The 12,058-nt window shown below is 33.3% G+C and overlaps 1 protein-coding gene across 2 annotated transcripts in view; it reads left to right on the forward strand.

Annotated features, from left to right (window-relative positions):
* Positions 1-546: 546 nt before the first annotated feature.
* The window catches only part of LOC149778356 (heat shock 70 kDa protein 12A-like), a 63,065-nt gene continuing 51,553 nt past the window's right edge, over positions 547-12,058 (forward strand). The window contains exons 1-2 of one of the 2 annotated variants that reach the window (XM_089939177.1): positions 547-680; positions 9,574-9,675. In XM_089939177.1, coding sequence (XP_089795303.1) covers positions 678-680; positions 9,574-9,675 — 105 coding nt within the window. In that variant the 5' untranslated portion in view covers positions 547-677. Of the gene's footprint in view, positions 681-3,498; positions 3,656-9,573; positions 9,676-12,058 lie in introns of those variants that run through there. The other variant, XM_089939178.1, reaches the window with a different exon arrangement.

Raw genomic sequence — 12,058 nt, forward strand, 5'->3', positions numbered from 1 at the left:
TATCAAAGATGTAGCATTGTAATACGCGTTCAATATTCCTTGTAATGACTATGCTACATCTGCCCTATTTAATTATGGTATATGTTACAATGTAATTTGTCCATTTTTTCTGCTCCATTGTTTAAATGATGCATGCATATAATTTGTCAAAATATTACTGCTGCATGGGTCTTAAAATTGTATCAATGTAATTTTGTCACTTTTCATTGTGCAGTTGTCGTATTGTATGATACATTTATAATCCATTTTTCCTAATCTCCATTTTAATTTCCTGAATGTCTTATCAATGCTTCTTCTAATAACGTCGGCATATAACCTTAATAGGGTTCATAATAATGATGTGAACTGAGAGTATGACAAAACCTTACTTGAATTTACCAGACTTGAAATATATATGTAGCTTTCTCAATAACTTTCTCCTCCCCTGTGCAAATATCAGGCTGATCACGTGATCCAGTGTTTCACAAAATGCATACAAAAATAAAAGCGTAATTTACTTCCCGCTTGGGTTGGTTGCTATTGATTTCTTCTTTCTGCAATAGCCAAACAAGATCGAGTATACGCATATCAGTTATTCCGGAATTTATGCCTTCACAGGGACCTTAAAAGTTTACAAATTGCTTCTTTTGTGCCTTTTTAATTTCCATAAAGCGTACCTATTGTTGCAAGATTGAAGAATGGTAAGTAAATATTAGTTTTCTGTGTGATTGGGACAAAGTAAAGTTGGTCGTAATATTAGTTTTCAGTTAAATGACCTTGAACTTATACCTCAAATAATAACAGCGGATTATACGTTCTAAGAGGTATACATGTAAGTTCACATTTGTCAGCTGGAGTTATCGGAGTTAAATGGCATATCACGTCGGCACAATAGAATATTACATCGGCACATATTACTTTCATAACAGTTAGTGGCAAGTTAGACAACAGCTCAAAAATGATCAGTCAGTTCTGTCATACGAAAGCAGATCGATATAATTATATACAATAGACCAGAGGAAAAGGAATTTACAATATTGGAATTAGTGAGTGACGAAAGAATATAAATCACCGCACTGAAGAGCTTAAATAAAAGTATAGAGGCTGCTTTAAACATGAAATTGCTAAAAGTCAGTGAGGAAATGGTCAGTGTTAGATATGAATTGTTGATGTGAAAATAACAAACAATTATCTAAGAAGATTGAAGATTGAGAAAGACAATGAAAGAAAGGCATATTGCATCCAAAATTTAAATGAGCGAACCAAACGTTGAGGAAGAGAATGAATGAAATGGAGCAATGCACGATTAAAATAACCGAAACAAAATATGAATAATTGTACACAGACAATGAAGAAACTCACAGATTTAGCAGAATTAATCCAGTCCGAATTAATCCAGTCCGAATTAATCAGTGCAAGCTATGATCAATTGGCAATATAGACCTCTTGATTTGTAAGCGTTTTACACAGACGTACTAAATAGGATGGTTGAACATTTAGGATTTTAATTTCCAAGCCGGCTCCTTGAAAATTGTTGACACCATATTCCTAGTTGGTGGGTCTTCAGAGTCGACAATAATGCAGTGCCTTAGGATGCATTCTTGCTTTCCTGAACGGTGCTATTTTGTTTGGCCCTCTATCTAACGGGCACATATAGGTTTACTATCGGCTTTAAGACATCTGTAACATTTATTGTGTAGGGTCAACACAGACAACACAACAAAAAGACAAATAGGGACGAATACGCGTGGTGTCCTTGGACATATTTGATATCAATATTCGCAAAGGCCAAAGCCCAACAAGTGTCAAGCATCGTTGGTGTATTAACCGCGAACGCCTTGGACAATGACCGCGAGCTTAAAGTCGTGTTCGTCTATTATGTACAACACTGTGTACTTAACAGATAACTGCTGCTGCATAAAACACACTATGGCAACATAGTGGAGGTCAAATCTGGATGAAAGGAAGAGGCAGGAAAATAGTAAAATCAACTTAAAATAAAATAATTTCATCAAGAGAGATGATATGGATTATCTTGATTTAGCATTAACCCGGGAAGAAAGACTATATGTTAACAACCGCTTCTAAATAACATTTCAAAATTTAGGAGAATATATATTATGTTCGTTCTTTTCTTAAGAGTTTCATGGTACTGACTAGGAAGAGCATTACATGAGACTTTGTTTTATGTAGATTTATCTGACTTAGACTCTCTTATATGGTACTGAGGTGTGATGGAAGATTAATATGCAGACAATTTTAGAAATATCGGAGATGTGTTACATTTATGTATGACCACTGTTCACGTTCATATGGAGGTCTTCTGCCAAAAACAAATGTATCATTTATAAGAATAAGAAAGTAAAGTTAAATTGGAGTCTAGTTTTGTAATATTACTCACTATGTGTTTTAAAGCTCTTATAAAAATTAATGATACATGATTTAGATACCCCTCCGGTGGCCTAAGTGTCTAGAGCGTCCGTCTCGGATGCTGGATGTCCTGGGTTTGAACCCTGGCCGAGTTATACAAAAGACTTATCAAAATGATACTAGCAGTTACCTCGCTTGGCGCTCACCATTAGGATCTTAGTATTGGGACTGGTAGGCCTGGTGTCAGTATAGTGAGACTAGGTGGGACATGATGCTAAAATGTTTGCAGCATGATACCCCATTGCTCGACATCTCTATAACCTGCATCACTGCAGTCATCGTAAAGATATGGCTGAAAAATTGTTAAAGCTACGTTAACATTCGAAAACACACACACACACACATTCTTTGGACATGAAAATAAAATAGAACTACAGGGAGCGAGATACTTTTTCGTATCTTAAATATATATCATGCTAATACGTGCTACCTGTTACTCGTAAAACCATTATACACCTTCTCCAACAACAACTATAAGTTATGCTTTCTTTACATATATAACGCATACCGTATAATCCGTTGTATAAGATAAATTCCCAATATCAGGATGCATATATATACTAGACTAGCACACATTTGAGATATATGTTACGTGTGTCATTTATCCCATCCAAGATCATGTACTTAAAATTTTTATTCCCACGTATGTTTATTTATCCATAAAATATTTATTATGATTTTATGTATGTAATATAATACGTCAAAGTTTTCTTATGTTGCATGTCTTAATGCTGTACATGTGTAATTTTGCAAGTGTTAATAACGCACGAGCATATGATGCGTGTTACATTGTATGTATAGCTTGGTTTGCATATTAACTAACTGCATGTATTATAACTAAGTAAGTCATTTTAATAGCATCGCTATAATCGATTGTGACGGTTTCTGTTAATGTTGTGATCAACAAATTATATAAGCGAAAGCATGAATTGAAATGTACGTGCATTATATTTTGACAAGTGTATCCCACTGCCTGCAAAGACCAGAATACCCGCGTGGCAGTATGACTAATATAAAGACCGGGTGATTTACTTCCTTGTCGGGCTGGTTGCTATAGTGATTTCTTTGTTAGAATTGTCAAAATCAGTTCATATATACTCATATTAGTTGTTCTGGAAATGAGACCATCTTTGCCACTACTGTACTGACACATTTTAAAGTCAAGAGGTAGATACGTCTAAGCGCAGGAGTCGTTTGTTCATTTCATCCCCATAGGGCCATATCTACTGTGGAAGTGCGCAAAATGGTAGGTCAATAGTAGCTTTCGTAGTGATCGAGACAGAGTCTAAAGTCTTTTCAAATGCAATCATGTATTCAGTGATATAACTTTGAGAAAATACCAAATGTAATGTCAGCCGAACACTCATTTCACAAAGCATGTACGTGACTTAACAAAATTTGGTATGTAGTACATTTTGTTAAATAGCATATCCGATATTCCAAAATAACATGTTTATAATAGGGTCACTATCCATGCATCTACTATGTAGATTAAAATTATAAAGAAACTGACTGACTTGTCGGACGTACATTCTGCTCACATGTGGTAACCCCTTTCAGTCACATACTACACAATTCAGCTGCTGTCTGTCTGCAACTAACAAATATATTGTTCATGTAATAAAAGAAAATCAGAAGTCATCTGGGACAGCGGGTGGCGTTGGAACACTGCAATATAAATTATTAATACTAAAAGTGTGATTACTGTTAATGATATGTATACCTAAGATATAAATATTGGAATATAGCTAAATTGAAACTATACACCTGAACGTCACGTCCATCTTCTGGGGCTCTTAAAAACGGACATTTGATTGTGCGTGTAAATTTGTAAAACGGGTGCATGTGCGTGTAATGATGCATGCAGTAATGCAGGGTTTCTGGTAAACACTGTTTACCTCAACTACAAATCGAAGCAAAAGATTAATCATAGTCGCTATGTCAACAGTTGATAATCGATACTGGATTAACCACGGAGTAGTTTACTTACATTTCACATTCAACTGTATTGAAAACGTTTAGAATAAAAGGTCATGTGTGTAAGTTATAGGAGCTAACAAATAAATGATAATAGAAAGCAATAAACACTATAAAGCCACGACGTAATGACTGTAATATTCAGTACTGGCAATAATCTTCGCATAGAGCCTCTTACAAATGATGTAACATATGCACAGTTCGCACCTTGACATAGGGAATAAACTATTAAAGATACATGGATTTAATAGAGCACCTTACAAATGATGTAACATATGCACAGTTTGTACCTTGACATAGGGAATACACTATTAAAGGTACATGGATTTAATAGAGCCTCTTACAAATGATGTAACATATGCACAGTTCGAACCTTGACATAGGGAATAAACTATTAAAGATACATGGATTTAATAGAGCCTCTTACAAATGATGTAACATATGCACAGTTCGCACCTTGACATAGGGAATAAACTGTTAAAGATACGTGGATTTAATAGAGCCTCTTACAAATGATGTAACATATGCACAGTTCGCACCTTGACATAGAAAACAAACTGTTAAAGATACATGGATTTAATAGAGCATTTTACAAATGATGTAACATATGCACAGTTCGCACCTTGACATAGGGAATAAACTATTAAAGATGCATGGATTTAACAGAACCTCTTACAAATGAATTTAAAATTGAAATGATGTAACATATGCACAGTTTGCACCTTGACATAGGGAATAAACTATTAAATATACATGGATTTAATAGAGCATCTTACAAATGATGTAACATATGCACAGTTCGAACCTTGACATAGGGAATAAACTGTTAAAGATACATAGATTTAATAGAGCATCTTAAAATTATGTAACATATGCACAGTTTGCACCTTGACATAGGAAATAAACTATTAAAATACATGGATTTAATAGAGCATCTTACAAATGAGGTAACATATGCACAGTTTGCACCTTGACATAGGGAATAAACTATTGAAGATACATGGATTTAATAGAGCCTCTTACAAATGATGTAACATATGCACAGTTTGCACCTTGACATAGGGAATACACTATTAAAGGTACATGGATTTAATAGAGCCTCTTACAAATGATGTAACATATGCACAGTTCGAACCTTGACATAGGGAATAAACTATTAAAGATACATGGATTTATTAGAGCCTCTTACAAATGATGTACCATATGCACAGTTCGCACCTTGAGATAGGGAATAAACTGTTAAAGATACATGGATTTAATAGAGCATCTTAAAATTATGTAACATATGCACAGTTTGCACCTTGACGTAGGGAATAAACTATTACAAATACATGGATTTAATAGAGCATCTTACAAATGAGGTAACATATGCACAGTTTGCACCTTGACATAGGGAATAAACTATTAAAGATACATGGATTTAATAGAGCATCTTACAAATGATGTAACATATGTACAGTTCGCACCTTGACATAGGGAATAAACTATTATAGAGCCTCTTACAAATGATGTAACATATGCACAGTTTGCACCTTGACATAGGGAATAAACTATTAAAGATACATGGATTTAATAGAGCCTCTTACAAATGATGTAACATATGCACAGTTCGAACCTTGACATAGGGAATAAACTATTAAAGATACATGGATTTAATAGAGCCTCTTACAAATGATGTAACATATGCACAGTTCGCACCTTGACATAGGGAATAAACTGTTAAAGATACGTGGATTTAATACAGCCTCTTACAAATGATGTAACATATGCACAGTTCGCACCTTGACATAGGGAACAAACTGTTAAAGATACATGGATTTAATAGAGCCTCTTACAAATGATGTAACTTATGCACAGTTCGCACCTTGACATAGGGAATAAACTGTTAAAGATACATGGATTTAATAGAGCATCTTAAAATTATGTAACATATGTACAGTTTGCACCTTGACATAGGGAATAAACTATTAAAGATACATGGATTTAATAGAGCATTTTAAAATTATGTAACATATGCACAGTTCGTATCTTGACATAAGGAAGAAACTATTAAAGATACATGGATTTAATAGAGCATCTTACAAATGATGTACCATATGCACAGTTCGCACCTTGACATAGGGAATAAACTGTTAAAGATACATGGATTTAATAGAGCATCTTAAAATTATGTAACATATGCACAGTTTGTACCTTGACATAAGGAATACACTATTAAAGGTACATGGATTTAATAGAGCCTCTTACAAATGATGTAACATATGCACAGTTCGAACCTTGACATAGGGAATAAACTATTAAAGATACATGGATTTAATAGAACCTCTTGCAAATGATGTAACATATGCACAGTTCGCACCTTGACATAGGGAATAAACTGTTAAAGATACGTGGATTTAATAGAGCATCTTACAAATGATGTAACATATGCACAGTTCGCACCTTGACATAGGGAACAAACTGTTAAAGATACATGGATTTAATAGAGCCTCTTACAAATGATGTAACATATGCACAGTTCTCACCTTGACATAGGGAAGAAACTATTAAAGATACATGGATTTAATAGAGCATTTTACAAATGATGTAACATATGCACAGTTCGCACCTTGACATAGGGAATAAACTATTAAAGATGCATGGATTTAACAGAGCCTCTTACAAATGAATTTAAAATTGAAATGATGTAACATATGCACAGTTTGCACCTTGACATAGGGAATAAACTATTAAAGATACATGGATTTAATAGAGCATCTTACAAATGATGTAACTTATGCACAGTTCGAACCTTGACATAGGGAATAAACTGTTAAAGATACATAGATTTAATAGAGCATCTTAAAATTATGTAACATATGCACAGTTTGCACCTTGACATAGGAAATAAACTATTAAAAATACATGGATTTAATAGAGCATCTTACAAATGAGGTAATATATGCACAGTTTGCACCTTGACATAAGGAATAAACTATTAAAGATACATGGATTTAATAGAGCCTCTTACAAATGATGTAACATATGCACAGTTTGCACCTTGACATAGGGAATACACTATTAAAGGTACATGGATTTAATAGAGCCTCTTACAAATGATGTAACATATGCACAGTTCGAACCTTGACATAGGGAATAAACTATTAAAGATACATGGATTTATTAGAGCCTCTTACAAATGATGTACCATATGCACAGTTCGCACCTTGACACAAGGAATAAACTGTTAAAGATACATTGATTTAATAGAGCATCTCAAAATTATGTAACATATGCACAGTTTGCACCTTGACATAGGGAATAAACTATTACAAATACATGGATTTAATAGAGCATCTTACAAATGAGGTAACATATGCACAGTTTGCACCTTGACATAGGGAATAAACTATTAAAGATACATGGATTTAATAGAGCATCTTACAAATGATGTAACATATGTACAGTTCGCACCTTGACATAGGGAATAAACTATTATAGAGCCTCTTACAAATGATGTAACATATGCACAGTTTGCACCTTGACATAGGGAATAAACTATTAAAGATACATGGATTTAATAGAGCATCTTACAAATGATGTAACATATGCACAGTTTGTACCTTGACATAATGAATACACTATTAAAGGTACATGGATTTAATAGAGCCTCTTACAAATGCTGTAACATATGCACAGTTCGAACCTTGACATAGGGAATAATCTATTAAAGATACATGGATTTAATAGAGCCTCTTACAAATGATGTAACATATGCACAGTTCGCACCTTGACATAGGGAATAAACTGTTAAAGATACGTGGATTTAATAGAGCCTCTTACAAATGATGTAACATATGCACAGTCTGCACCTTCACATAGGGAACAAACTGTTAAAGATACATGGATTTAATAGAGCCTCTTACAAATGATGTAACTTATGCACAGTTCGAAGCTTGACATAGGGAAGAAACTATTAAAGATACATGGATTTAATAGAGCATCTTACAAATGAGGTAACATATGCACAGTTCGCACCTTGACATAGGGAATAAACTGTTAAAGATACATGGATTTAATAGAGCATCTTAAAATTATGTAACATATGTACAGTTTGCACCTTGACATAGGGAATAAACTATTAAAGATACATGGATTTAATAGAGCATCTTAAACTTATGTAACATATGCACAGTTTGCACCTTGACATAGGGAGTAAACTATTAAAGATACATGGATTTAATAGAGCATTTTAAAATTATGTAACATATGCACAGTTCGTATCTTGACATAAGGAATAAACTATTAAAGATACATGGATTTAATAGAGCATCTTACAAATGATGTACCATATGCACAGTTCGCACCTTGACATAGGGAATAAACTGTTAAAGATGCATGTATTTATAATGTTTATGTAGACCGTTTCTTAAAATATACTGTATAATATCTAGGCGTTTATTGAAATTAGTTTTCTTCAATAGGAGTACATCTTATGTATTTCGAAAAGAGGATATTTAAATGTTACTGGAGAATAGTCTTTGACTTGCATCATTTTATTCGCTCGCAGAAAGATGCGGCAGCATGTAAACTATGGTGCAAACAAAATTTGTTTCTGGAGAGGCTAAACGATATGCGTCTAATTTAAGGTAACAAATCTAATTTTAATTTACATATGCCAATAAACTTCTTACGTTGTAGAAGTTTGTTACAGTTTTCAGCTTTTGAAATAATTGCGTAAACCCAAGCTTGTTTATTATATTTTCCTTTATTGTCCATTATTACATCACCAAAATAATGCGCACGAGATATATGAAGAGTAAAATCAGCATGAAAAAATGATATTTTATATTTTATGAAAACAAGCTACTGTATTTCAGTATGGCAGACAAAGTTAGCCACATCACTAGATACACTGTTTATATCGCAAGTGTTCGTATTGTATATAACGAAAATATATTCATCAAACATTTAAAATTATAAGAGCTTTCCGGAATAACCGCCTACAATGTACAATATTGGCTGAAAACTATGCAAACAATGCGTTTTGAAAGCGCAATATAATATTAACAGGCTGGTACTTGTTGGCCATTAAGAGGTAACTGCTACGATCAGTGAACACAGCAAGTATGCAGTTGGATCAAATCATCGTTTAAATTATTTAGGTGTACATACGACGAAGTAATGTAATATTTTCCTTTTGTTTAGGTGGATTTGGTTCGTAGAACTTCGCGTCTTCATGTTGATGACAAGGATGATACGGAACAGGGAAGTGACGAATATACAAACAGTAAAAACGAGTCAATATGGGTAACCATTTTAGATATTACTACTTGATATTAAACATTCCCTTAAGAAAGTATGAATCTTGACATTCATCATGATAGCGTGGATACATTTTACGACCGTGTCCTGAGTCCCAGAGCTCAAATGAATTACTTTTAACTGAATAAATAAACACCGTCCAAACCAAGATATGGTCAATAATTATATTTGCTTGTCTCTTAGTTATCCAGATGAATTCCAAATTACACATTGGCGCCGACGTGATGTATAGAAGAACGTCCTTTTGTTGATTCATTCAACTGGTGTATGGCATTACGAATAAAATATTTAAAAAAGTAACCATTAAAAAATGTGTGCTTGCTGGAAATGGATCCGAACAATTTATATAGAAGCATGTAGTATGTTCTTAGTATTTTGTATTTTTCAATTGGTCCATGACCCGCTACTCTTTTTTCAGATGTATATTCAGACTACAAGGCGCTGACAATTTTTTAAAGTTCCCATAAAAGTGTAGTCTAAATTTTTATGTAGATCAATACAAATCCATTCTGGTTTATGGGCTCTAGATACACATTCTGTATATACGTATAAGGTATTTCTATCCTTAAAAATACAGGATGTGGGAAACATCAGAGGTCCTAACGTATAAACATGATCTGGTGAATTTAAAGTCTAAACACACACACACACACACACAGATATATATATATATATATATATATATATATATATATATATATATATATATATATATATATGTACTCAGTATTGTATCATATATGTATATATATTTCACTCTCTCCTCTCTTCTCTGGAATTTTACCATCAAGTTTCAGTTAAAGACTGCATAATCCATCTACTCTTGTTCCACATTCAAATCGTCACCTACACCAGCGTGATCAGCATCTACCAAGCATACTTATAAATAATTTTTTAAAACAAAGTAAATACAAATTGATTCAGTCTGATTGAAATCCACAGTTCATAGTCAAATACAATTGTTGGCTCTTACAAGCAAAATTACAATCCCTTCCTTTAACGCAAAGGCTGAAAAAGGAGTTAATTCACAAGTATCGACTAGCTCTGAGGTCAGACACACTTTGGAATAAAAGTAAAACGTATGAAGACAGACATATAAAATATTATTTTTAAATATATAACCCTCAAAATATAACAGTTGATTCAAGGCATAGAGATCTATAATTGTATTCCAACATCCCAGAGAAACTGCAAGACATGGCAATCCAGTGCATCGTCGCCTGGATGATATCTAGTCTGCCCTTTTCACAATATGATACTAATTAAACGTGAATTAAAACAACTCTACTGCCCCCCCCCCTCCAAAGCAATAGACAATATTGCAAGGATTATATTCAATAAACTACGATTACAGACGATGATATGTAAACGGTTTATTATATGTTATTGTAGTGAAGACATTTCCTGGGAGAAAGATTAGTATCTCTTGAACTTCTTTCTAAAATATGCAAAACATTCATGCAGTTGGAATATATGAACAGTTTTACTATTTTCCATCTATGTTTTAAGGTTTTATCGCTAAGCAACCTCAGCTGCTGAAATATTTTATGATCAATAAATTGCTAGTTACAAATGCAGCAATAATTTATATTTTGTTTCGTTGGTGTCTCATTTTTTAAAATCACATTTCTATGGAACATATTGAAAGTAGGTATTTTGCTAAACATAAGTATGATTTACCACACTGTTAATAGAGCAAATAATGAGTGTGGAGATCGTTAACAAGGTTGACTATTTACCTTTGCCTTCTTGTTTGCCAGATTTCAAAGAAATTGTCAGAAACATGTGAATTTTTGAAGATAATTATTTCAGGTGGAATATTTTGTCATCCCCGCTTTTAAACTACATGGGTAGTTTCACAGAAGATTCTTAGGTCACGCTATTACTTGATTTAGATGGCACGTAAGATACAGTCTGTGACATAATGACTGAAATATCCTTGATAATAACTAATGAGAAGTAATTAATAGTTTGATTGTTCTGGATATTCACTAAGCATCGGTTCGCAAAGCTCCTTCGTCAGTGCATATTATCATTACATTTCACAACTGTTCTGGTAAAAGACATATAGGTTACAATAGACGATAAACTTATTTCCTTACAATGCCTGATGTTTTAAAAAAATATTAAACTTAAGAGATTAAATTAAAGAGTTTTGAGTGTGGGTCTGGGATAAGGAGCATGTAAATCGAATATGGTCGGTGATGTCACAGTGTCAATATGGCAAGCATATATAAGCAATATTGTTAAACTCGTAATTATAGTACTTCTCAGCCAAACATCAAAATATTTGCTAGCTTTCGATAAAATATTCCCTTACTAATATTAAAATAGCAGCCGTTACTTTTAATTTTAGGCCCAGAGAAAT

This window comes from Sinohyriopsis cumingii, chromosome 17 (genome assembly GCF_028554795.1).
Source record: "Sinohyriopsis cumingii isolate HCF-2022 chromosome 17, ASM2855479v2, whole genome shotgun sequence".
NCBI lineage: Eukaryota > Metazoa > Mollusca > Bivalvia > Unionida > Unionidae > Sinohyriopsis > Sinohyriopsis cumingii.